This window comes from Falco cherrug, chromosome 2 (genome assembly GCF_023634085.1).
Source record: "Falco cherrug isolate bFalChe1 chromosome 2, bFalChe1.pri, whole genome shotgun sequence".
NCBI lineage: Eukaryota > Metazoa > Chordata > Aves > Falconiformes > Falconidae > Falco > Falco cherrug.
This window is the reverse complement of record NC_073698.1, coordinates 4,664,680-4,691,813: the sequence shown is the minus strand read 5'-3', so window position 1 is coordinate 4,691,813 and position 27,134 is coordinate 4,664,680. Positions and strand designations below refer to the sequence as shown.

At 42.5% G+C, this 27,134-nt stretch overlaps 1 protein-coding gene across 3 annotated transcripts in view; it reads left to right on the top strand.

The window, feature by feature from the left end:
* Nucleotides 1-27,134, top strand: part of INTS4 (integrator complex subunit 4) — a 39,422-nt gene that overhangs the window by 1,587 nt on the left and 10,701 nt on the right. For all 3 annotated transcript variants that reach the window (XM_014281323.3, XM_055702051.1, XM_027807781.2), the window contains exons 3-17: nucleotides 2,183-2,300; nucleotides 4,651-4,757; nucleotides 4,959-5,144; nucleotides 6,541-6,591; nucleotides 7,209-7,297; nucleotides 7,560-7,680; nucleotides 8,202-8,273; nucleotides 9,292-9,466; nucleotides 13,164-13,369; nucleotides 15,965-16,107; nucleotides 17,119-17,234; nucleotides 19,238-19,371; nucleotides 20,162-20,319; nucleotides 23,226-23,319; nucleotides 25,438-25,518. In XM_014281323.3, coding sequence (XP_014136798.2) covers nucleotides 2,183-2,300; nucleotides 4,651-4,757; nucleotides 4,959-5,144; nucleotides 6,541-6,591; nucleotides 7,209-7,297; nucleotides 7,560-7,680; nucleotides 8,202-8,273; nucleotides 9,292-9,466; nucleotides 13,164-13,369; nucleotides 15,965-16,107; nucleotides 17,119-17,234; nucleotides 19,238-19,371; nucleotides 20,162-20,319; nucleotides 23,226-23,319; nucleotides 25,438-25,518 — 1,851 coding nt within the window. The remainder of the gene's footprint in view (nucleotides 1-2,182; nucleotides 2,301-4,650; nucleotides 4,758-4,958; nucleotides 5,145-6,540; nucleotides 6,592-7,208; nucleotides 7,298-7,559; nucleotides 7,681-8,201; nucleotides 8,274-9,291; nucleotides 9,467-13,163; nucleotides 13,370-15,964; nucleotides 16,108-17,118; nucleotides 17,235-19,237; nucleotides 19,372-20,161; nucleotides 20,320-23,225; nucleotides 23,320-25,437; nucleotides 25,519-27,134) is intronic.

The window sequence follows — 27,134 nt, the reverse complement described above, 5'->3', positions numbered from 1 at the left end:
AAAGCTGCACTGTAGGCTGAAACATTTTTCACAGATGTCCTTGTGCTATTCTGTCTTCCTGTTTACAATTGAATCTGTTTTGCTTTGAACTTAAACTAAAAGTCTAAGCTGCATTTTATCTATTTCTGTCTTTTGCTTGCTTTGGCTTGTGTGTTGAGGCTGTTGTACTTTTTTTTTTGATGGGAACTTACCTACTTGTGAAGAAAACTGTCTTTCCCGATCAAATATCACAGGTTATTTGTGTTTGAAGTTTGTGTTGTAGCCTATATTAGAACAGAGACTCTTAAATCTACACATGAGGTCACATTTTCAAGTGCACAGCCTATTACAGAAACCAGCATTTAAAAAGTATTGCAGTCCTGTAGCTGACCTTATTTTACTTAAGGACAAAATTTTCTGAAGACCTGGTTTCTTGGTATCTTCAGAAAACTTGCACTTGAACTAGTCTTTCAGAAACTGAAGACTGAAAGCTGTAACTGTGGTGGAAGTTGTGTGATGATGTATTTGTTTGTAGTGTCATTGCAGCCTCCTGCTCCTTCATCCCTTTATATTAGTATAGGACAGTCCCCAAACAGTTCTGATGGCCTCTGAAGTGGATCAGAAAAACAATGTGACTTTTTTTCTCCATTTTCCCACTCCTAGTTCCCATGGCTGAGCAGCTGAGCAGGGGGCATGTTGCGATGTGTGTGGGGAAGCCGGGGAACAGGATACTGTAAACTGGTGTTGCTATTGGCAGCAATGTGTCCTCAAACGTGGCCTGAGGTGATGCTGAAAGTCCAGATTCCTGAGAGTGATCAGGATGAGTGGTTAGAGGCACCTTCACTTCCTGGTGTTTTGGTTGTGGAGACGGCGATCGGACCCACGAACTACAAGGATAACTCTGTATAACTTCCTGCTCACAAACTGTTAGAAGGAGGGAAAAAATGCCCGCTGGGGTGGGAGGCTGCTTGTAACTCAATAATAACGTTGCAGGCATTCATAAGGCTATTAAAAGTGCCTTTGTAAATGTCCTTTTTGAAATCATTGATCTCTTCTGTATTCATGGAGGAGTATGAGTACCAAGAACATGAGTAATGAAGAGTAAACGCCAAATGTGTAAACACCACAATACTGTGGAAATTCATGCATCCTGCCACTGATGTAAGTAGTCCAGTGACAGTAACTGTTGTTCAAGCACCTTGTTTCGATCCTGAAAAGAGGAAATACTTCTCAGCTCAGCTGAGAAAGAGATTACTCCTGTGGGTGTCACATTTGTCACTTGCAGTGTGTGACACCAAAGTCTCTCCTAAACACCACTGAAAGAGATAGAAGTTGTAACTGTAGTGTTTTTGCACCTGTTGAAAGAGGTAATATTTGTAATTATAATATTTCAGCACTTCTGTGTTCAGCGTTGCACAATTGCTTGGTAAGATCTAAGTATGAAATCCAGACTTCTTTTTGTCTTCCTGTCCTGTATTGGATATCCTGGGCAATATGATGAAAGAGAGCTTCCGGTTATGATCAGAAGTTTTGTGTGCACGTCTGTAGAAGACTAAAAATAACTCTTCAAAATGCATGAAATTCTTAAATGAATTTAAAATTATAATAATTTCTGAAGCTTATTTATGTAATTATCAGCTGTGACAGCTTTTGCTATTGCTTAAATGAGTAGATGTATGCAGCAAATATGCTTCTGTTTTATTTTAGTTTTTACCTTGCTGTGTTAAAATTCTTTCTTTTTTGTTCTGTCAGATTGGCAGGATTCCTGCCACCATTAAGAGAAACAGTTCCGTAGCCCAGAGACCCTACTGCTTAGCAGAGGTCATGAGATAATCAGTCTCAGATAATCTCCTAAAATCCTTACATGTGTTCATTAAAATCTTACAAAGATATTAACATGATCAACACTCAATCTGGTATCTTGAAAATCTGATTTATTTAAACTTTTACATTTTCAAACAATGTGAAGATAACTTTGAGGAATTATGAGTAAAAGAATCATTTTGAAATGTACTGGAAGCTGCCATATAAATGTTCTGGCATGGTTAATTTTCTGTGGGGTTTCCTCTGGACTTATGGAGGAGGAAGTAGCATGACAGTAAAATTCAGACCTTGTGCTGAATTATATATAGGTCCTGCCTGTGCATAGTGTATTGTTTTTCAAACTGGAAAATGAACGAGAGTGTCTGTCGTTTCCTTTCAGGAGAACGATGCCTCTGTAAGATTGAAGATAGCTTCCTTGCTGGGTTTGTTATCGAAGACTGCAGGATTTTCCCCAGACTGCATTATGGATGATGCCATTAACACGCTTCAAAATGAGAGTAAGTCTTGCTTTTCAGGTGGTGCTTAAGATCGAGGCAGAATCATGCTGTCTTGAAGCATATAGGAGAGTGGCAAGGCCCTTACACTGAGCAACAATTCCCAGTTATACACTTCAGATGTATTTATTTTCTGCTTTTGTGAGTGGTGAAAGTCAATAACATGTTGTTGGTGGAATCACTGTTGCTGGAGGTATTTAAAAAACATGTAGATGCAATGCTTAGGGACATGGTTTAGTGGTAGAGTTGGCAGTGCTACGTTAATGGTTGGACTCTGTGATCTTAAAGGTCTTCTCCAACATAAACAAGTCTATGATTCTATGTTCTGAGGACAAGAAAAACACTTCTCAGACCTGCCTGCTGTATACCTTTGTTTTAAGAGTGTGCAAAGTTCGCTTTCGCTTCTTCATGTGAAAGCTGTTGCTTCTGAAGTGCTCTGTACTGGAGCACGGTCTTGCTTAGAGTGGAGTCTTGTTTGAAGAACAGGGGTTTTTTCTTACCATGCTGCAGGCCAGCTTATCAACTAACACAAGGAGGCATTAGAGTATTAGCATTGGATTTGTAGTAGACAGTAAACTATAGGTTGCCCTGTTTGTGGCTTCATTAAAGTCCATTTTTATTTTTATTTTGTATCTTGTATTCACAGTTTTTATATGCTTTACTTGATGGAGTTTAATTTTATTTTCATGTCACTTATAGAATGAAATAATGGTTTGGGTTGGAAGGGACCTTTAAAGCTCATCTTGTCCAACCTCCTGCTATGGGCAGGGACATTTTGCACTGGATCAGGTGGGTCAAAGCCCCATCCAACCTGAACTTGAACACTGCCAGGGATGGGGCATCCACAGCTTCTCTGGGCAACCTGTGCCAGTGCTTTGCCACCCTCATCTGAAAAATTTCTTCCTTATCTAAACCTACCCTCTTTCGATTTAAAATCATTGCCTGTTGTCCTGTCACTACAGGCCTTAGTGAAAAAAAGCTCTCTTCATCTTTCTTTTAAGCCCCCTTTAGTATTGAAAGGCCATGATAAGGTGCCCCTGGAGCCTTCTCTTCTCCAGGCTGAACAACAGCAACTCTCGCAGCCTTTCCTCATAAGAGAGGTGGTGTTCCAGCCTTCTGACCGTTTTTGTGGCCTCTTCTAGAGCTACTCCAACCGGTCCATGTCTTTCCTGTACTGAGGAGCCCAGAGCTGGATACAGTACTGGAGGTGGGGTCTCAGGAAAGCAGAGCACCTCCCTCCACTTGCTGGCCACGCTGTTTTTGATGCAGCCCAGGGTATGGTTGGCTTTTTGGGCTGCAAGCACACATTGCCAGCTCATGTCCAATATTTTATCCACCAGTACCCCCAAGTTCTTCTCCTCAGAGCTGCTCTCAATCCAGTCATCCCTCAGTTTGTACTGATACTGGGGATTGCCCCAACCCACGTGCAGGACCTTGCACTTGGCTTTGTTGAACTTCATGAGGTTTATACTGGCCCACTCCTGAAGCCTGTCAAGGTCCCCCTGGATGGCATCCTGTCCCAGGCGTGTCAGCCGCACCACTCAGCTTGGTGTCATCCCCACACTTGCTCTGTGTGTGCTCAGTCCCACTGTCCCTGTCATTGATGAGGAATTGATGGAGCATTGGTCTCAGAACAGACCCTTGGGTGACACCCCTTGTTACTGGTTTCCACTTGGACGCTGGGCCGTTGACTGACTCATCGGACACAGCCATCCAGCTAATTCCTTATCCATCTAACAGTCCATCTGTTTAAGCCACGTTGGTCCAGTTTAGAGGTAAGAATGCTGTGGTGGGCTGGGTGAACGGGAGGCTAAATGTGAGCGAGCAGTGAAGGCTCACTGTGTACCAGGCTGTATCAACAGGAGCGTAGTCAGCAGGACAGGGATTATTCCCTTTTGCTCGGCACTGGTTAGACCAAATCTGGAACACCACGTCCAGTTTTGGTCTCCCCAGTGCCAGATAAGGGCTGCTGAAGCTGAGTGAGTTCAGCAGAGGGCCACTGAGGTGGCCAAGAGCTGGAGTATGTGGTGTGCAAGTAGAAGCTGAGGGAGCTGGAGTTGAGAGGATGAGCGTAATTTATTTTATGTATGCTTTACTTGATGCAGTTTAATTTTATTTTAATATCATTTATAGAATGAAATAATGGTTTGGGTTGGAAGGGGCCTTTAAAGCTCATTTTGTCCAACCCCCTGCTGTGGGCAGGGACGTTTTGCCCTGGCTCAGGTGAGTCAAAGCCCCATCCAACCTTGAGAGGTTTTCAGGATGACCTTTCAACCTGGACGAGTCTGTGATTCTCTAGCCTGTGAGGAACTCAGTAGAGAGATGCGTGACCTTTTGCTGTTTTGTTTTGCAGAGTCTCACCAAGTCCTTGCTCAGCTGCTGGACACCCTGCTGGTGATCGGCACAAAGCTCACAGAGAATCCATCTGTCAGGATGAGACTGGTAGAGGTGGCCTGCAAGGTAAGGCGGCCTCCTTGGGGCAGGAAACTTTTATCACTGCCTGAAGAATAAAGCACGTGGTCAGTCTTTAAATTGTATTCATTTTTCTCAACAAACTTTTTATCTTTTAACTGCTAGGAATCTTAATATGATTTGTTGTTTTGAAGGGCTGAAAGAACGTTAAGAAGCCAGTTACGTCTGTTCTTCTCTTCTGTTCCACAGCATCTGACAGATTCTTCCCACGGTGTAAGAAATAAGTGTCTTCAGTTAATTGGCTGTCTTGGACCAGTGGAAAAAGGTGTTGCAAAAGAAGCTGAGACCCAGGCTGCTAAAGATGTCCAGAAGATAATAGGAGATCATTTTAATGACCAGGACCCTCGTGTAAGGACTGCAGCTATAAAAGCCATGGTAGGTGGTGTTGGTACAGTGGAATAAACTGTTTGGGGTTATATAAGGAAGCTGGTAGGAGCTGCAAACTAATACAAAGAAGTTTGCGTTGGAGATTATTTAATTATCTTAGTAAAGGTCAATTTAGCATATCAAAATTACCTGGAAAAATAATCTAGGTTTTGATAGATGAGAGTAATGTGAGATCTCAAAGGGTGTCTTACTGATTCATAATGATTTGTTTCAGCTGTAGCTGCAGAAGCTTTTTAGTTTGATTTTTCTGGGTGCATGTAGGCTCTTTCTTTTGGCGTCAAATCTGTATTTCTTGATTTAGCATTGGTTACCAGAATTACAATGAGCCACTAGTACTCCGACATGCAATAGATTGCTCTTGTGACAGGAAATCTATGTGATAAGTCCAGAAAGCATTTTGTTTTTAAACAACATTTATGTTGTGCCCCATGGTCGCATTCATTAGCATTCTCTAACTGTTCATGAGGTTACTGATTTTCATGTGGGCTGGAGTGTGAGAACCCTTCAGAATTGTTTAGCTTTGCATAGATGCAAAGACCATGCACTTGAGAATTTTGCTTAAGGTGAGTTGCCTGTGAGTATATAGTTATAGAGAAATTTCTGTAGTACCCTTAGATTTTATAACAATATCCCATCTAACGTGATGGTCAACAAGGGTATTTGAATTAATGATATTAAACTCGAAAGAGAGGAGGTAGGTGTATTTGAGGAGGTCAGACTGCAGTTCTATCTGTCTGGGATCTCCCTCTGCTGGAGGTTGAAAATGAAGGATGAGTGCATTCCATTCTGATTTTTGTTGGTACAATTATATTTTTTTTTAATTGTTTGAGTGACTTTTACAATGACATTGAACCAAATCCATAGCAAGATTTACGACCTTGAATTTATAATTACAGCACAAAGACAACTGTCTTTCTGTTGTTTGAAGCACAGAAACATCCTGAATTAATTCAGTTTTAGGGTTCTTGATCATCGTTTGTCTCCCTGCTGTGTGTTTTTCTTTAATTTTGTCCCTGGCTTGTTGTACTTGGAAGAAATGGATACAGAGCAGCAACTGTTTCTTGTTGACTGTATTCAGCCAGATATTATCCCTTTGTTTGTAAGTCAAATTCCTGATGCTGCCTTATTCCAGATAGAAACAATGTTTAGTGGGACAGTTTTTGCTGTTCTTCTGGTTCAGTAATTGAAAGATTTACAGGGCATGAAAATTAATTGGCAGTGCTACTTCTGGGTCAATGTTTTGGGAATGATATTTTAATTATAGCAGCAATCAAGAAATGCAAGCAACTAAGTTTACTCAAAGCAGAAAAAACAGTGGTGAAAACTTAAACCTATAGTTATACTTTCTTATGTGTTTGGGTTTTTTTTTTTTCCCTCCCTGTAGCTGCAGCTTCATGAAAGAGGACTAAAATTACAGCAGGCTATTTACAGTCAGGTAAAACCTTGTATTGATTTGTGTTTATTTTGTACTTGTTTGCAATCTTGCTTTTTAGATTCTGTGGCAGTGTGCTTTGAGAGGAGGAGGGCACTGTGCAGAGGTGAAGTATTTTGCACTTAAGTTGCCTATAGTCCTTACTGTTCTGTGGCAGTGGAAATGAAAATCCGTTTTGCTGAAACGCACTAGAGCGTATGCTTTGATATATGTTGTTTATTGGGGGAGATAATCATGGGAAGGGCAAGGCATTCCGTAATTATTATTGTCATCTGGCAACCTCGAAGTCTTAAACCCTTGTTCATTGGAGAGTGCACATGAAGCCTGTATTTGTTACGTGGGTAAGGTTGTGCAACTGAAGCCTGTGTCAAATAAGTTCTCTTACAGATTCACGTTTCGTGCTTGGTACAGGCAGTTCTGGAGTTTTACAGCATGTGCCTGATGGATGAATTTAGGACTAGTCTACCTGATCAGACTTGGAAGTACTAGGGAGTAGAGGGGAAGACACTGTTAATCCTGATTTTTAATCTGTCCTAACCGATACGTGGTATGGATACTAATTGCACTGTGGGAAATGAATAACAGCTCAGGTGTGTATCGGACTGTGAATCTTCTTTCAGGCCTGCAAGCTGTTGGCGGATGATTATGAGCAAGTGCGCAGTGCTGCAGTTCAGCTAATTTGGGTCCTCAGTCAGCTTTACCCTGAAAGGTATGTACTTTATGCAGAGACAGAAGTATTGGCTGAGTAATAATCCTAATCCTGAGAGTTTTGTGCTAGTAAGTCTCAGGAGTAGCTGTTAGACAACTGATGTGTACAAAAGGCTGATACCTGGTAAGAATGCGCTGATCTGGATGAAGTTTTGGTTCGTGGTGTCTGTTGCCCATCTGTAGGAATTCAGCATAGTTGTTTCTTACTTGATGCCATCCCGCGTGGCATAAGATCAGCAAACTGATTCATGTTTCTCTGTTAGCATCGTCCCGATTCCTTCTTCTAATGAAGAAATTCGCTTGGTTGATGATGCATTTGGAAAAATTTGTCATATGGTTAGTGATGGTTCCTGGGTTGTTAGAGTACAAGCTGCTAAGTTACTGGTAAGTTGCACTCTTTCCTTCTCTAGCTAAGAGTAGTTCACCTGACGTTACTTTGCTTTTCACATATATTTGAAAAGAAATAGGAGGGTGTTTAAAAACTGCATCGGTGAATTTCTAGCAAAATTCTCATAAGAAAGAAATAAGAGAGGTTGAGGAAACCCAAAAGCTACTCAGCTGAACTATGCAGTGATTCCTTCCTTGAGAGTGGAGGGTTGAGTATCCAAGAGAAGAACAAGTACTTGCCATAAGTCCCTCCCCTGACTTCTCCAGCACAGGACATGTAAACCAACTGAACTCAAGAAAGACCATAATAACTTTAGTGGAAAAACAAGATGTTCTGACCGTCTTAAGTAAACTTAGGATTCTGACATACAGTAGTGTCAAGCATTGTATAAAGCTATTAGAATGAGTGGATGAGATTGGATGCTGTGTTGGGATAAGTGAGGCAATTATATGGTGTAATTTAGAATAATTCTGTTTCTTCCTTTTGATTTATTTTTTTTTTCTTTCGTGTTCTTTAGGGTTCTATGCAACAAGTTAGCTCTCATTTCTTAGAGCAGACCCTTGACAAGAAGCTCATGTCAGATCTGAGGGTATGTAAGTGTTTGGATTTGGTTTTACTGTGTAATGTGCTAAAATTGGACAACAGGTATGTTAATGTTGAGTTTGCCTCAGGGCTGCTGAGAGTTAATTGATGATGACAGGTTTTCTTTTAGATTAAAGCCAATGAAGCAATAGCTAGTTTTAGATTTCATTAGCTGAGCATGTAATAAACGGCTCTAGGCTATTCAGGTTTCACAGATGAGAGGTGAATGTTTCTGGTATTCTGACAATCTTTTGGCTAAAATCTTTTATATATTGTGTGCAGAAAGATTGTATCCTAGTTTTAGGAGCAAGCTTTTGGAAACCCTGCAAGATCCAACCAGTAGACCTAGACATTTCACGTGACATGAGTAGCCAAAGGCTGGGACTTCTGAGTCCTACAAGTAGAGCTTTTCAGTAAAATTTTTTCTTTAAGCAACTTGCTCGAGGTATTACGTTCAGTTTTTCTCTCTACAAAAGAATGATGAAGCTAGAGCTGCTAGTTTTTGTGGGCTTCTTTGTAAAGGCTGTTAAAGACAGTTTTGCACAATTTGCTTTACAGTGTGGGGGAGGAAAGGAGATGGACTAGCGAGTGTGCTGAATGAATATCGCATTTTACACACTGCTGAACTCTGTATGGTATTGATAGTTAAAGTATTTAATTGCGGTTTAACAAGTTGAATTGCAGATTGATTACATCTGGTTTTGCAGATCAGTTACTGGATGCTTAACTAGATGGGCCTTTGCTCTGACCTTTTTTAGCTGTTCTTACAATGGATGTCTGAGAATGTTAGTTACAATACATGGGTTATTATCCTTTCCCAACATCAAAAGTACAGAGTGACTGGCAATTAGAAATATTCAGAGAAGAGAAGGTACTATTTGCTTTTCTTAGCATTTGCAGGTATCTGTCAATGTCTAAGCCTCTAGCTATACATCTATTTTCAAATCCAGTAAAGCTGTTTATTATTTTGCTTGGTCATCTTTAAAGTTTACCATGATTTGTAACTGAAAAACTTGTTTGGACAGAGGAAGCGCACTGCGCATGAACGAGCCAAAGAACTCTACAGCTCTGGGGAGTTTTCAAGTGGCAGAAAGTGGGGAGATGATGCTCCCAAAGAAGAAATTGATACAGGTGCTGTAAACTTGATTGAATCAGGAGCTTGTGGGGCTTTTGTTCATGGCCTGGAAGATGAGATGTATGGTAAGTGTTAACTTATTATGGAATGACTAAAGGAGGATATGTGTGCCGGCTAGTAAGCATTGGGTTTTTGCTGTTTTTTTCTGGTCAAAATACATCACTTGGCTATTGTGTTTGGGTTTTTTAAGGAATCATGGACTTCAGGGTGGTGGGGTTCTCTTCCACTGTGATCCCTGATATGGTGGTTGTTTCAAAGATGCATCAGCACTGCGCAGATTTTTGAAATTGAGTAGCCAAAACCAAATAGCTTCCTATAAGCAGGAAGTTTAAGTAAAATATCTGTTAAGAAGTGGGCGCTTATGCGGAAACCCACTGGGATTATATTCTTATTGGCTTAAATTTAATAGTTGTGTGTGGCCCTAAATTGGGAATGTTAGTTGGTGTTCTTTGAAATTGGTGTTTTCCCTGCAGGAACAAAACCCATAGACTCATAGAGCCATTTATGTTGGAAAAACCTTTAAGATCATGAAGTTCAACTGTTAACCCAGCACTACCAAGACCACCACTAAACCATGTCCCTAAATGTCACATCTAGACATCTTTTAAATACCTCCAGGGATGGAGACTCCACCACTTCTCTGGGCAGCCTGTTCCAGTGCTGGACAGCCCTTCTAGTGAAGAAATTTTTTGTAATACCCAATGTAAACCTCTGCTAGTGCAACCTGAGGCAGTTTCCTCTTTTCCTATCACTTCTTCCTGGGGAGAAGAGACTGACCCCCGACCCCCCTCCTTGCTACAGGCTCCTTTCAGGCAGTTGTAGGAAGTGATAAGGTCCCCCCTGAGCCCCCTTTTCCCCAGGCTGAGCCCCCCCAGCTCCCCCCGCCCCCCCCAGAGCTGTGCCGCAGCCCCTTCCCCAGCCCCTGCCCGGCTCTGGACACGCTCCAGCCCCTCCGGGTCTGTCTGGGGGTGAGGGGCCCAACGCTGAGCCCAGGGCTCGAGGGGCGGCCACACCAGGGCCCGGCACAGGGGGACGGGCACTGCCTGGCCCTGCTGGCCATGCTGCTGCTGACACCGGCCAGGGCGCTGCTGGCCGCCGTGGCCACCTGGGCACACTGGGGGCTCATGCCCAGCCGGCTGCCGACCAGCCCCCCCAGGCCCTTCCCCGCCGGGCAGTTCCCAGCCCCCTGCCCCCAGCCCGCAGCGCTGTGGGGGGCTGGTGTGACCCACGGGCAGGGCCCGGCACTCAGCCCTGTTGGGCCTCATACAACTGGCCTCGGCCCCTCGGCCCGGCCTGCCCAGACCCCCTGCAGAGCCCCCTGCCCCCCAGCAGGTCACACTGCCCCCAGCTCGTGTCCTCTGCAAACCCACTGCGGGTGCCCTCCAGCCCCTCGTCCAGGTCATTTATAAACAGAACTGGCTCCAACACTGAGCTCTATAAATCAAAAGTTACAGAACTTGCTGTTTAAAACTTGGCACTATAAGGAACCTGTGCCCATGGAGTCCGATAACCATTCTTTTTGTATCCATAGCAGCTTCCATCCTAACAATAGTTAGAACTAGTGGAGATAGACCCACATATTTTTCCAAATACTTCAGAATCCAACAGCTGCAACAAACATAAGTTTTCTTTTTCCAATCCAAATTTGTTCATAGCCATTTTTTTCTCATTTGTTGTGAGCCAGTGATAGGTTTCAGGTTAAATAGTTGTTGCTCTTCTCGGGGACTGGCTTCCCTAATGAATTAATAGCCAGCTTTCATTTTGCCAGGGGCTAAACAGGCTAGGCTCCTTTCAGTCGCTGCTGCTTAAAAGCTTTCCTCTTGGCTGGTTAGAATGCATTATTCTTGAAGATTGGTGACTGGATCTGTATGTTTTCAGGTACTTAAATTTCAGATGAGGTCTTGTTTACATGTTTAGCAATCTTATTAATAGTTCTTCTCCTTTAATGGAAATACCTGCATTCTGAGGTCACAGGTACCTGTTCCATAGTGCTGTTGTATTGGTCTCTTGTGGTCTTCTTATGATGGACTTGGACAGTGTAGTCTCTTTCCAACAGATTTTGTCTGATCTGTCCTTTTAAAGAGGATGAATTATGAGTGTCAGTCTGGAACACAGACGTCCTTGAGCTCCTCGGACTGGCTGTAGCACTGACTGTGCTGACAGCCTCAGGAGAGTCTGTGTGCTACCCTTCCCAGCCTGTTTCCCGTGGGTAAAGTGAAGATTTCTGTTTCTTAAGGCTATTGAGAACGGCTGGTATTTGCATAGAACTGTGAAAATGCCGAGCTCTGAATGTTATTCCTGAATTTGCTTTTAATGTTACTGGAAGGACAAGGCTAAACTGGAAAGTAGAAAACCACCATAACAAAAATATTGCTGTGTATGTATTGCGTTGTAGAAGTTGGTTTATTGTTCCGTGACTCCTGCAAATAAAAGCATGTTTTCTTAATAGCTAAACTTTCCCTAAAGCTTGGAAATGCACCTTTTTTTTCATTGCCTGAAAATTTTTAGGTCCATCAACCTGTGAAATGCATTTCTAGTTTCTCATGCCGTAGGTCTTACTGCAGTGTGGTGCTGTGGGGGAATGTCGATAAAATGGACAGATGTGGAATATACACAGATCATTGAATAAAGTAGATCTCTCCCTCCACTGCAACTTTTTTAAATACTGCTGAGCTCTCTTCTTCCTTACCTGCAGCACTGCTTCATTTCTTGAATTCCATGTTGTAACTTAAATCTGAATTAGTGCGTTGGCTTATGAAAGCAATATTGGCAAAATGTGTTTCTTCTCTAATACCTTGGTCTTAACGACCGTGGAGACTCGTAGTTGTGACAAAAGCTTCATTACTGAATAAGCAGGGGTCTTGCTGTGTTTGCAGTTTTCTACTTAATCAGAATCATCAGGAGTTGAGTACGTTCTTTAAGAACAATAGGCCTAAAAGCTACACGAGTTTAAATGTTTTCAAGATGAGCTAATTTGAATGAAAACTAGAAGTATGTTTAAAACAATAAGGTTTGCAAGACACCAGATTAATTCTCGTTTTTATGATGCCAGCACATAAACGTTATGGCAGCTAGCAAGGTTGGGTCTAGGGGAGAGAATCTCATCTCCACTTAAGCTTGTTATATCTGGGTATTCTTCAAATTCCTGCAATGTTTTACCATATAAATACACTCTTTTTGATGCTTTTTTGCTTAAGTTCTGAATCATTTTAATAATTAGGTGGCACTTTTTTCCTTTCTTTTGAGGAACCCAAAGCCACGAAGCACAAAAATTTCTTTCTGTTTACTGCCAAAATGCTGAAACTCTAGGGCTTTTCAGCTATTCATAAAGTGCTACATAGCAAGTTAAAAATGCAGTGAATGCTCCAAGCAATTAAAATGTCATGAAGAATAAAACAAGCAGAGTTTAATTATCTAAATTAGTTTGCTTAAGATACTGTGGTTAATGCTACACTTGCAAAATGCACTGAAATACATATTATTTATCAGTGGGTAGGAGATGTGGTTTTTACCTACAAGTCCCTCTTGCAGACGCTTACAACAGCAGCGCTTGCAGTATTAGAGGTGAGGCTTTTGATTTGAAGACTTGCCTGTGAAAAGATCCCCAGTGGTATGGGTCTCTGCTTAGTCTCCATCGTCCTCGGGTTTTACTTAGCATCTCCTGTCCTTAGCCCAGTCTTTGAATGATATAAGACCTGGCCGTTGGGCCATATGTCCTTTTAAACAGCACTTACAATTAATTCCCTCCCTGTCTTTTAACAGAGGTTCGGATTGCTGCGGTTGAAGCCCTCTGTATGTTGGCTCAGTCCTCTCCTTCTTTTGCGGAGAAATGCCTGGATTTTTTGGTTGACATGTTTAATGATGAAATCGAGGAAGTGAGATTGCAGTCAATACACACAATGAGAAAAATTTCCAACAATATCACACTGCGGGAAGACCAGCTGGATACTGTATTAGCTGTCTTGGAGGTAAGAAATTCTTGAGGAGGGAAAAAAATCATGTTCCTGCTTTCTTTGGGGTGCTTAATGATATAATGCCGATCAGACCCTTCCTCTGAGTTGAAACTGCCCACCTTTTTGATGGTTGTTTTTGTCTTCTTTGAACATCCCCAGAGGCTGCTAAGGTCTAGTAGCTCGTAATCTCCAGGACAACAGCATACTTTTGAAATAGATGAATTTCAGATCAAACTCTAGCCTTTGTCACTGTGCCGCTGCCTTATGTGTTCCCTTCTGTCCTGTTTTGTGGTTCAGCACTCTGCACCACTTCATGTCGAATACAGCTTCAGGTTTTTTCTGTTTCCTTTGTTCAGCTGCTTTGGCTACACCCTTGCTCACTGAGCAGAGTCAGGGCGCAGGCCTGAGATCTCTCCTGACTGTTCAGAGAGTTTGTTGGCATGCTCTGCAGTGTAATTTTGGGGTTTCCCAACCAGCATCTTCCCAGTCTGTGCTCAGCCAGGATCCAGGGGACAGCATGAGTCAGCTGCTGTTCCTGATTGATGGAGTTGATCTGGGAAAGGGAAGAGATTTTGGCTGTATGAACAGTGCTGTGCCAAACAGCTTCCCCTCAGACCTGATTTATTTGTTGAGCTATAGCCCCTGAGGCTTGGGGTTTTTTTGACAAATTTCTGGTTCTTTTGGGTAGGCCCCCAGCCTCAGGCGGTGCTGCAATTCTGCTGGTTTTGTCTTTTCACCTGCTGTTTGCTTGATGCAGGTCAACAGGGGCTTCTTTCAGTTGTGCCTCTGGAAGAAGCAAACTAACCAACCTGTTTTATCAGTCTGTAACAAATGCTGTGGAATATGATCTGAGTTTGCATATTCAGCAATGGGTTTTAGGTGCCTCACGTTTTTACGTAGTTGATTTATACTCGTTCAAGCGGGGGGCTTGTGCATCAAAGTGTAAGAATGACCTAGTTAGACTGGGGTTCTGTCTTATGCTTCTGTGTTGGCTTATGTATGATAGATCATACAGGTATTTTGGTTTACATTATCGTAATTATTATCAGGTATTAGGATAGCTAAAGTCTGAGAATTAGTAACTTTTTAATGGGTTTGTCTGATTCTGAAAGGTGCTTGCTTGCTTTCTGTAAAATTCGTTTTCCAGTAACAAAATAAAGGATATGGAAAAATAGCATTAACCTTGGTCCCTAAATTTGTTCCGAGAGTGTAAATATGGAACAGTTGGGTGATGGGGTAGCTTCTGTTTCCACCTTACTGCTTTGACTTTATCTGAGTAACTGTACAGCTACTCCTTGCTTCTCTGACCAGGCTTTGGATTCTGCTTTCCTTGTTGTCCTTGATCTCAGTTTCTGTTGAGTTGGGCTCCTCTCTGTCCCTTTGTAGTCTTCTGCCTTGCTTGTCTCTGCACTGCCCTTCCAGTGGTCTGTGCAACTCACCTGAAGTATTTTATGTCTGTGGTCATTTCATTTCAGTCCTTAGAGTATGTCTTCTCTGTTGGTCGTAGTCTGCCTTCCACCACCAAAATAAGGAACAGCTGAGCAGCCCAGCTGTGCTTTCCTCCTTTGATCATTTGTGTGTTGACCGTCATCTAAAAGCCTTTACAAGAGGACTTTTTCTTTCTTCTTTTGTGTAAGACAGTGATGAATGAGCTGTTGATACTTAGCAAATTATAATAAAATGAAAAAAAAATCCACCACTGAAACACATTCAGTTCTTGTATCCTATCAAATTTTCACATTCTGTCCAACAGTCCCACACAAATGCTGATAGCCAGGAAGTATAATGCATTGATATGGAATGACAAGGTGGTTTTTGGCAGAAGGAATGTAATTAATTAAGCTGGAGTTCAGCCACAGCGCTTCCAAAAATATTGCTTGGAGGTTGCATAAACTCCTCTGTAGAACGTCACCTTGGCCTAAAAAATAAAATGGGTGCAATGTGACTTTAAAAGTGATGCATTAGGAATCCCATACGATCATAAAAAAGTTTGTGACTGAACTTCTGATTCAGTTTTGGCTTTTTTATTGTCCATCTGTAAACTTGTAGTTAGGTCAAGTTCCTCTCTCCTATAGATGATCACTGTTAATCTGGTCCATCCAGCCACTGGCATGTCCTCAATGCTTATGCTAAACCCTCTGGAGGCTGGTGACTGGGTTAAGGGCTTGTGGAATTGAGCTTCATGTGTTGAGTGATAAAAGGCTTCTCCAAAGATGATAAAACAATCTTCGGTGACTGTTTTGCTGAATTACCCAGTGCCTACCTTTTCTGTTACTGCCTGTCCCTAAATGGGACTACATCACCCAAACCAAACGGTGACTCTTGCTCTGCTTGAGGAGGTCAGCAGTAAAGCAGTTCCCATTCGTTCCAGAAAATGAAGCATATGGGTGGATGAGACCAGCAGGGGACCCTGCAGCAGTTGCCTGGTCTGTCACTTCATCTGTGCTTAGCTGTGGTAACTAGAAACGTGCTGTTTTTCAAATGCCTATGGTACTAATTTAGCCAAGGAGCAGGAACTGCTACCTTTAAAGTAAATGCGTATGCAGGCACATCTTTTCTCTCAGCACTCCAAGGTGTCTGGGTTGGTTTTTTCTTTGGTTTTTCTTTTAGGATTCTTCAAGGGACATTCGGGAAGCACTTCATGAACTGTTGTGTTGCACCAATGTCTCAACTAAGGAAGGCATCCATCTTGCACTGGTGGAGCTGCTGAAAAACCTGACTAAGTATCCCACAGACAGAGAATCCATCTGGAAGTGAGTATGTTCAGTGTCCTTGTGTGTTTACTTATTTTCCTATTTCTGGTAACTGAGGTGTTAGGCAAATACTGAGCTAGCTAAGGAGGTAAGAGGTATTGCAGGTGTACAATCCTGTTACTCTGTAAGTATTTGGAATAGTGGCTGTACTAAGCATTGTACATATTCATGACTGAGGTGGAAACTCTGTGTTGTTCTTGCATGTTGATGCTTGTACTGGGAATCCCAGAACTGGTGACCACTACGGGAAATAGCCTCTGTTACAAGCCCTCCAAGCATTCCCAGAAAAGATGAATTCAAACTTCAGTTTAAAACCTCATCTCTTTTATGCAGCTAATGTTTTGTGCTTACTTGACACTGCATTAAATAGTAATATTTACCAGCAGCTGATTATACCGGTTTTGACAAGTGGATTGTCTATGTGGCATTGTGCTGTTGGAGAGACTTTTTCTGTCTGAGCAAAAATAATGAACGTTTGTGTGTGGGTTTTCTGATTGTTTAATGGAAGCAGCAAAGGAAGTGATGCTCCAGCACACCTGGTTTGAGATGGAATTCTTGGGTATCATTGGAAATGTTTTAGTCTGTTTTGTCTTCCAGTGTACTCGTACATAGTTTTGGGGGGTTTTGGGTTTTGTTACATAGGTGGGGGTTTACCTCCTCGCTCCTTTATTTCTGAACTAAAAAATACGCTCACTTGTTAGCATTTAGTATAAAAGCTTTTCTTGGGTTGTGTAGTTCCATGCGTTAAGTGTTTCTTGAACAGTTTAAATAAACAAATTTTTATTTCTGCTTGCTTTTTCAAGCTGTCCTCTCAGTTGTCTTGGATCCTATCAAATGTTAATGCAAATACTCAGCCATGAAGGGTCAGTAGTCTTGGACAGCAGGTTTTTGATGCTGACCAGTCCCTCAAAGTGCTGCTGCAGCATAAAGTGACAATGCTTTAAAATGTTGCGTTTTGCAATATGTGTGTTTACTAAGAAACAAGAAACACTTCAATCTGTGTATTTTCAGGTGCTTGAAGTTCTTGGGAAGCAGGCATCCCACTTTGGTGCTTCCATTAGTCCCAGAGCTGCTGAGCACACATCCCTTCTTTGACACTCCCGAACCAGACATGGATGATCCAGCCTGTATCTTTTTCATGAAGCCAGTTGATTGTTTTGATTTTAATAGATTTTACTCATATTTTCCTGTTGCTTACATTTGTTAAACCATTTCAAACTGTAGCAGACAATCTTGTAGCTATTTCTGAATCCCTTTGCCACTCTAATTTTATTACTCGGCAAGTGATGGAATACCTGTTATCTGGAACCATCTTCATAAATACCAATGTGGTATAATTGGCCTTTTTTTTAATGCTGTGATGAATAATCTATTTATCAAGCAATTTGTCAGGATTTGGGCTTTGCAGATGAGTCCTTTGATGTGAAAACATTTGTCTAGTTTGCACTAATTTTGAAGATGGTTTAACTTTTAAATAAGAAGAGTGGTTTTCCTTGTCTGTTTTCTTTTTAGGTAAAACTTCTGCTATCCTCACTGTTGTGCAGTGTATAGAACAGTGCCATCTCTTAGTACAGCAGTGGCTGAATCCCCATAATGCTATAAACTTACGATCTTTTCTGAAACAATTCAAAATCAGAAATCCTTTTATTAACGTTAGCTCTTCTAGTGCTTTAGAATACAAACTATTATTGTTACACCATTATTCTTGACAATAGGAGATGCCTTGGAAATGTGAAATACCATTTTTCCATTGTTCATTCTCCTTGCTTCCCTTTTGAGCCATTGCAGAATATAATGCTGCTTCTGATGCATGCTGAGACATGTTAGACTGGAATAACTCTTCCTCTGTCAAGCTACTCCATATTTCTCTCACTAGTCACAGGCAGTGAGATAGAAATTCTATACAGATTAAATAAATACCTTGTGAGAACTGAACAGGACTAGAATCAGGTGGAGAGAAAGGTTAATCCATAATCAGATGGTTGTGTAATTGAGTAAATTTGTCCTATGAGCTGAGAATTGAAGGAACACTGCGGAGGTGAGAAAGCTGTTATTTAGCTCAAGGCACTTTCCTGCCTTGAACCATTCTTGAACCAAAGAATATTATTTTAGAAAATGATCTGGAGGCAACTTGCCACCCAATTTTACAGAGGTGTATTATGTGAAGATACTAAGTTTCTGGGAGCCAGAAACTGCAAAGCAGACCTGAAAGGTATGTTTCCAATGTAAACTGTTAATTGAAAACATCGTTTTGTTTGATTCAGAGCACTTAGGAAATTTGAATCAGGATAGTTGAATAGCTTCAGCTGAAAATTTGGAAAGGCTTTTGGGTAAAGAGGAGAAATTGGTTTGTCAAGAGGAAACCTTTATGCTTGGCAGTTGATGGATGCAAAAGATTTTTCAGAAGGTGAGAAATGTGGGTTCAGTCCCTTCTGTGGCTGAACCTGCTTCATCCCTGTGCAGGCAAGTCCCCAGATGATCATAAGCTTTGCACTGGGATCCTTTCACGCTCTCTTGTTAGAGATCCTGTGCTTGGGGTCAGCCCTGTTGCACGTGAGTGCCCCAGTCTTTGGGCTAACTGCCTTTGGCTGCCCTCTGTATTTCTCTGGCTCTCAGACTGTGAACGTGTTTTTTCTATACCAGAATCATCTTTCTGTGTTTGATTCTTTGGTTTAAGTCTGTGTTAAGGGGAGGGATGTCTTTCAGGGCATCACAGAAAATGCAGCAATTTTCAAAGACTCAGAGGTAAATGTTTGTTTTAGAGGGTGTTTGGGTACCAAACCAGTAAGCACAGTGTAAGCTTCGAGGAAGAGTGAAACTCCACCTAATGAGCATGTTCTGCATTTATGATACCTGGCTCCTATCCTTTGTGTTGCCTCTGAGCCATCCCACGTTGGCAGTAATATCCATCCTCCAATATGGCCCATCTTGAAATGTTTGTGCTTTGTACTTGCTTTTCATCTGCTCAGACAGCCACCTCTTTGGGTTTTGCTTGGCATTCTCCAGCTATAAAGAACTTGCTGGACAGATCTCAAGCGAAGAAAGGGTTGTTGAGTTGTTGTTCTAACTTTCCATCCCCAAGGAGCTCTTCTGCTGTTGCTTATTTTTCTTTAACAATCCATTTCAATAGACATTGCTGTTCTGGTTCTGATTTTTAATGCTGCTAAAAGTTGCCCAACAATGCCTGCCCTGTTCTCTGATCATACGTTCAGACATTACGCCTATCTTCGGGACAGTCTCTCTCATCTGGTCCCTCCGTTAAGAGTAAGTTGAACCACTTAGGTTGGCACTTCACTACTCTGTTATGAATATTGGTGGTCTCTTTCTATGTCTGTCTGTGTGTAACACTTGCATTCTAAAAGTTTTTTCTTCCAAGCACCACGCAAATGAATATTGAAACGTACGTTAAGTAAGGAGAGCCAGATACTAAATTGTTACCATATGGATTTGGTAATATTTTGGGGTGAGTAATAATGTTATTGCTCTCAAGTGAGACTAGCTGGTTAGGGCAGGATTCCTGGGACCTTTCTGTAGCTCTGACTATGTGGGGAAGGGGAGCTTAGCCTGTGAAGATCTTCCAACATTTGACTTGTGTCCTATCTAAATGGTTTGCTTGCACGTGAGATGTGTTCCCTGCTGCTTTGAAGCATGTTTTTCCTGTGTGGAAGCACAGGCGGGACTGAAGTTGGTTGTACATCTTACTACAGCTCATAAAATGAATTGCAGTTCGTGTGGTCTTGGACTTCACTTGACTTTGCAGTGTCATAGTTAATAGAGGAGGAAGATGTTTCGCTCAAAGGGGTGTTGGAATTTGACCTGAAGATCTGTACCTGCGAGTGGATTACAAACTGGGGAGTATTAACTAACAAAGATGCAGGCTTGAAAGCCTTGATATAAATTTTGAATTTGAGAAATTAATTGGAGCTCTCAGTTGGTAGTTGTTAAATAATGTGGCAGCATTTTGCAGCGTTGTTACTTGTGTTAGACTTTTTTCTCCTTTTTTTTTTTCCCTTTTTTTTTTTTGTTTTGTTTGCATGTCTGTCTTCTTGCTTAGTTGCCAGGTAGAAAGCTGGTGTCCTCCCCTGTCTCTCCCAGTATTACACCTCATGAAGATCCTTCCCAGCAGTTCTTGCATCAGAGCCTGGAGAGGGTTTACAGCCTTCAGCACCTCGACCCACAGGGCATACAGGAGCTGCTGGAATTTACCATCCGGTAAGGCTGCAAGCAGACCTCTTCATGGGAAGATCGGTTAGGGTGCCCAATGTCTTTGAAGCGGGTACTTTGCTTCTGAATTTTAGTGTTGTACTTTGCCGTTGAATACTTAGTTTGAGCCACCTTCTAGAAAGCATTGTGATAAACCAACATTGTTTAACATAAAACTGATGGTGTCAGGTCTGGCTGTGCCCCACTAAATAATCAGCGTGCGTTCTGGGGGGCACCCCTTCAGAGCGCAGTAAGGGTCAGGTAAGGGTGCTCTTCCTGGGCTGTTCGCTTATCGTAAATACTCTGTTGTTATGGTTTATTGTTCTTGGTTTGCTGTCCCTGTAGGAGGCCCTCACTTTGATCATATTACTTGTAATACATGTGCACAAGGTTTTTTGGGTATTTTTTTTGGGGGGGAGGCAGAGAGGTTGTCCCCTTTGCTCTTCCGTTTTCCAGGTCCTATGGCCTTTAATTCAACAGGAGAGGACCCCCTTCTGATGCTTTGTTGGGTGTTTATTGCCCGTTTTATTTGGCATTCTTGCATCAGTTTGAAAATCAGATGGATTTTCCTGGAAGAAACAGTATTGTTGAGTGTTGCTGTCTGCTGTTCTGTAGATAAACGTGTATGGGTATGGTTTCTGAATGTGGGTTTTATGTCACCTCTTCCATTTCATCTCTAGGCCGATTTCTACAAACAAAGCTCTTGAAAAGGATCTTTTCAGTGCAATTCCTCTGCTCGGAAAGAGGAAAAGAGCCTTATTTTGAGAGTTAGAATAACAAGCTAAAATGCTTTGTTTGGAATATAGAATTCCAAAAAGCTTTATTCTTTTTCTTCTCCCCAAAATAGCTGCCTTTTCTGTATGTAGCTCTGAATCGCTTTTACACCCACCTGCAGTGGAGAATAAACAGTGTGCTCCTCACTGCAAACCCAGCTGTGAAAACTATATGGTTTGTCTTCAGCTGTTTTGAAGCTACTACATGCAGTCTAAACCATGGTCTCACAGCATTTAATGCACTAAATGCGTGAAACAGGTAATCTCTTGGCAGAGCATCCAGAATCTTAAAGGTATAATGAAGGTCTGGAAACCTTGCAGGCCGTGAATGTTTTCGATTTGGAGTGCAGGAATAGTGTTGGAGATGGCTGGGTGTGTAACTGATATGCAGTAAAGCACAATAGTGCTTTGGAGTTGGTGGAAATTATTGGCTGGGCTTTTTTCCCGTTGGGATCACCACCCAGGAACCATACTAAAGCAGCTGTTGTTTTCCACCCTTAAGAGAAGGGAGGATTTAATGCAAACCCCAAAGTATTAAAGGTTATTTTGCAGAGGACAAGGGTTTCCTGCGCCAACAATTTGGTTGCTGAGAGGAAAGGGGTAGAAGCAGCTCACTGCAATGGTGTCTGGTGGGACATAACTCCCTCCTCCTTGGTCATTACTGTCATCAGGGGGAGTAACACAGACCTTGTGGAGCTGGTGTCTGCTTGGGGCTTAAATTTCTAACCGTGCTGAAGACTGACGCTCATCCCCCGGGCTCTGTGGTTGAAACTGTAAGACAGGCTTTTTAGCAAATCAGTCTTTGTAGTTTAGTTTCTCCATCTATACAACAGGATTTTTTTTTTTTTTTCTTTTTTTTGTCTTGCAGGGATGTTGAAATCTGTTTAAGATTTGTAAGGAAATAGAATTAGTGGAATCGGGAACCGTAGAAGACTTGAAAATGGAATATCTGCCTAGCTGTTAGCTGAGAGGTGACATCCTGTTTCCCATTAGCATGTTGTGATGCATTAAGTATGACATGGGAATTGAGCACCCAGGAGTCTTTTCTGCTCTCTGCTCTCTGGGAAAAGATGAAATGGAGTCACTGTGTAAGGCTGGGGCTGGCTCTCCTGTTGTTGCATTGAAGGAAGGCACAGCCCCTCTGCTTAGGAGAGATTTTCTTTGGCTGCAAATTATACAGATACCTCGTGGGTTTTTTTAATGTCTCAGTGCTCAGCAACCTTCTGGTTTTGCAGGGCCAAAGTTTCAGAATTGCATCATAAATACAAAGATAAATGTAAAATAAGCAAAAGGAAAGGGTCATCTGAAGAAAAATAAATGTTCTTTTTAATAATACAGTAGGAAGTATGGAATTAGAGTGACAATTTTAGTACACTTTGGATCAAAGCAAAATGCGGAGAAGAACAGAGATGTGTTGAATCCACATCATCCAATCTGTTTTCAGTTTTATAACAAAAAATGAGGTTTGTTTTCTTAATCCACAGTTTTGATTTTAAAACATGTCTGAGAGTAGAGGACTGAAACCTTTTTGCGTTCCATGAACAGTCGTTTTTTTTGCTATCAACTTAAAAGCTACTTCTATTGCTGTATGATTTACAAGAAATACTTACACCAGACAACACGCAACAGCTAGCTGGGTAAATATCAGTACATCAGATTTCAGCTTAGTTTAAAAAGGCAGCTATATTTCAAATGTGCTTTGTTACATGAGCCTGACGTGTTCCAAACAACCTTTCTTAGCCAACGTGAATAGTTAGGTTTCCCAGCAGTGTAACGCAAATGGGTCGTTAGCTGCTGTAGAAGTCTGGAGTGTTTTAAGTTAAATCTGGAACTGCTACGCTGTATGGTTCCCATAGGGCTGCAGAGTAATGCGGGTTGACAGACTTACTGCTTCCACTGGCTGTGCTTGTGTCAGCCTCCGGGAAGAAAGGACATGCCAAGTCCCAAGGTGCAAACTGTTTTGTAGCGTGTGTTTTGCTACTGTTTCTGGTGCTTATTCTAAGGATAAGAAAAGCAAGATGCGGGAATAACTGGCTTCACTGTTGCTGCATTCTGAGTGCATTTAGGTTAACCTGCTTGCTGTCTCAACATTGTTTTTTCTTTTTTCTTTCTTCTTTTTTTTTCCCTCCCCACATGCTTCAGTGATCTTCAGAGGCTTGGAGAACTGCAGTCAGAACTGGCAGGGATGGCAGATTTCACTGCAACTTACCTTCAGTGTCAGCTGCTCCTCATCAAGGTTTGACTTCATCTGGGGTTTTTGGGCTGTTCTTCAAAAATGCCCCCCGTCTGTTGCAGTGGTGCTGCCCTTTCATGTTGTGATGTTCATGCTGAAAACTGATGTATGATGAAAGTGTAGGTTCCATGGGTTTCTGATAATCCTGCTTCCCTCCTGTGGCCAATAATTTATGCAGTAACTTTGCCAATGAGCACGCCAGTGCAGATCTCTGCTGTTGTACATAAGGCTTCTGTTGATTACCAGTGCAGATTATTTTCTGACAGAAATCACAATGGAGGCAACTGCTCTGTAGCCTTTTATGTTACGAGAGTAACTTTTCTCTGCTAGTGGCCACTGGAATGAGTTTTGCTAAACTGCTGCTGGAAGTGGGGTTTTTATAGATGATGTTTTGTAGATAGCTTTTTTTGGCACCAGCGTCAAAGGAATCCTTTAGACTTGATTGAGCAAAACATCAGTCGTGCTTTCTTTTACAGTGCTATAATGATCTGTCTGTTTGGTATTAGAAGATGAAGTGGTTGCTTTGACACCACGGCAGCAAACCTTTTCAAAGTCAGCTTCTTGCTGTAAACAGGAACTAATTTTTTGCTTCACTTCTGCCTGCGTAGTATTTGTCTCCTGGCATTCTTTAGGTCTTTGAATGTAACTTATACACATGTATAGCAAGAACTAAAGCAAGCAACCAACAGGTTTCCAGAGGGACTCAATAAAAGCTTTGTTATGTAAAACCAGGAAGGAATTTCAGTTTCTTTCCTAAAGGTGTAGCTGCTGGTTGGCATGTCTCATGGCAGCCCTTAACTCCTTGGAACACATTTATCACCCAGAGAAGGTATTTTAGTTGAGCGGTGTTACAGTTCAGTACCATCCTAGCTAAATCCAAACTTTTGCCAAAGTGAAATGTCCTGTCCAGGCTGAGGATCAGCATTTGGAGGTGGCTTTGTTGCCCTTCTCCAGGGTTTGGCTGGTGTGAACCAGATGGTTTATCTGGCAGAGAGGAGCGCTCTGTCTGGATGAAGGACGTAAAAGCTGCATCAGCCGTTCTTGGCTCAAGCTGTAGAATAGTCCATATATCGGTGATGCAGAGGAGTCAGTAATGTGGCTGAAATGAAAAGTAACTTGTAATATCGTACAGTTAGATATTCTGATGTGGTAGAGAGAACCCGAATGTCAGAGCAGCCCTTTTCAGTACATTTTTTTTTTCCAATTGCTTCTTTCCCCACAGAAAGAAGCTGTTGGTGGGGGGATGGGGAGTGTGAAGTATCTTCATTTCCCAGCCTCTTGAGGCTCAAAAGGTTCCAAACTTTTAAAGGATCTACATACCCTGTGCTTTTAGGGGTAGTTAATGGGGATTCTGGGACCAGCTGAAGTGAAGGATATAGTCTGTATGTTCCTGAGCTTTGGCTACAGCCAGCTTTGTGTGTAGCTGTATCTAAGGTCAGGCAGCTTAAAAAAGGAGGCAGTGATATAACTCATCCAGTCAAGCTTTCTTAATTTTTTTACACACAAAGCAAATGGGGTGTGGTTGGGCACTGTGATTTTTGGTTTTTGTGGTTTGTTGTTAACGCAAGTATCAGTAGATGCTTTACACTCGGTATTCATAGCAACTCCGAGATCCTTGGTGGAGTGGAGGCTGTCATCAGCAAAGTTCAGAAATATGATTATGTGGGTGTGTTTCTGGGGACAGTTGTTATTGTTTCTGCTTTTTGCCTGCAATTTGAGATTGCCCTGATCTTGGTCTCAGGGAGGTGATAAAGCAGTGAGTTACTGTTTTTATAAGCGACTGCATTCTGTGTAAAGTTCTCCTTAAAAAGTACAATGTCTTTGGCTCAGCCAGCCTCTAACTCATAGCTTTGTTAATATTATTCTCAACTTCTGATTTATATTTTCTAGTTGTGTAGGTATCTCTGTGGGTTTATAGAACCGTACATGTTTTGGAGGCCTTGGTTCCCCCTGTTGTATTTAAAAGCACAAAAGAAACCTTTGGCCTGCTTTTTCAATCAACCTGTGGGTGTACAGCTGAGAGACGGGACATCTTCCCTGCTCCCAAGCCCATGGAGCGCAGCGTTACAAGGTTTAAACTGAGCTGGGTATTTATCATCATTTCATGGTTTTCTCCTGTAGGCCTTGCAGGAGAAGCTGTGGAACGTGGCAGCTCCTCTGTACCTGAAACAGAACGCGTTAGCGTCTGCTGCGGCAAAACAGGTGAGGTGGAAGCGTCTGGGTCTGCGTGGAGGCAAGTCCTCAGATACGAGCCCTTCCTCGGCCATGCCACAATAATACACTTCTGACCTTCCACTGCCGTACTCTGTCCAAGTAAATCTTAGTCCCCCCAAAGTGGAGTAATTTTTCTTGTCTTCAAAAGATGAGTGGTGAGCGAGAGAGGTTCATAATGACTGTAAAAAGGCAAACATCTTCCGGAGGAGCGAGAAGATCCAGAAAACTGGGCTGCTTGTCCTCACCTCGTTTCTGGGGCAGGTTATGGACCAAATCCTCCTAAAAGCTCTTTCTAAAGCAGTGAAGGTCACAAGGTGGTTAGGAACAGCCAGAATCCATTTCCCAAGGGCGAATTTATGCCTCACGAGCATCATTGCTCTCCACAATGGGGAGACTGGTGCTACGAACAAGGGGAGGGCAGTGGATGTCACATCTCGTGACTTTAGCAAAGCCTTTGGCACAGTCTCGTGCTGTTTCCTTTTCACCAAACTGGCAGGATTCTGGCTGAAGGAGTTGGCTGATAAGGCTTCTCCAAATCAAGGAGCCAGCTGATGTGCTGGAAGACAATGGCTGCTCTTCAGGGTGGGTTGGCTGGGCTGGGGAGTTGGGATGAAAGCAATCTCACGGTGTTTGGCATGGGGAACCTGGTGGCATCATGTTCAATGTGTTGTCCGCAAAGACCAGTGGCATCCTGGACTGTCCTAGTAAGAGTGTAGCCATCAGTTCTGGGGAGGTGATCCTTCCCCTTTATTCAGCCCTGAGGAGATACATCTGGAGGGCTGTGTTGTGTTTTGGCCTCCCCAGTAGAAGGATGATGCTGATGATCTGGGGGAAGTTCAGCAGAGGGCCACCGAGGTGGTCAGGGGCTGGAGCACATTCCCTGCAAGGAGAGGCTGAGGTAACTGGGCTTGTCCAGCCTGGAGAAGAGCAGGCTTCAGAGTGGATTTACTGCTGTCTTCCATTGCCTCAGCATAGGATACAGATGAGACAGAGCCAGACTGCTCTGGACAAGAGGCAGTGGGCACGGATCAGAATATGAGAAATTGTGATTAGATATAAAGGGGGAAAATTTACCGTCAGGATGGTTAAATACTGTAACGGGCTGCCCAGAGCGGTGGGGGGAATCTCTCCATCCTTGCAAGTGTTCACAACTTGATGTGGCCCTGAGTAACTGGATCTAATTAGAGCTGCTCTGAGCAGGGGACCAGGCTGGATGACCTCTGGAGGTCGTACCCAACCTGAGTTATTCTGATTCTGTGATGTAAAAATGATTGGAACCTGGAAAAACTGAAGCTAATCCCTAAGAAAAGGTAAAGGAGAAAGCAAGCTATTAAATAATCTGGGAATGAGCCCAAGGTAAAAGCAAGTTCATGGATCTGCTGGGAAACTCTGCTGACATGTTGAGTCTTCAGTTAATTAAGATGTAATAAGAGGCAGGTACTGCTACGCATCAAAACCTTCTATGCTGTTGACAGTTGTCCCCAGGGGTGAGTGGAAACAAAAGCCTATCAGCTTTTTAAATCTTCCCTAATTGAACTGTCTGTCTTGGGTGCCCTTCTCAGTAGCACGTGAACCCCCTGGGAGGTTTTATCTGTTGTGATTGT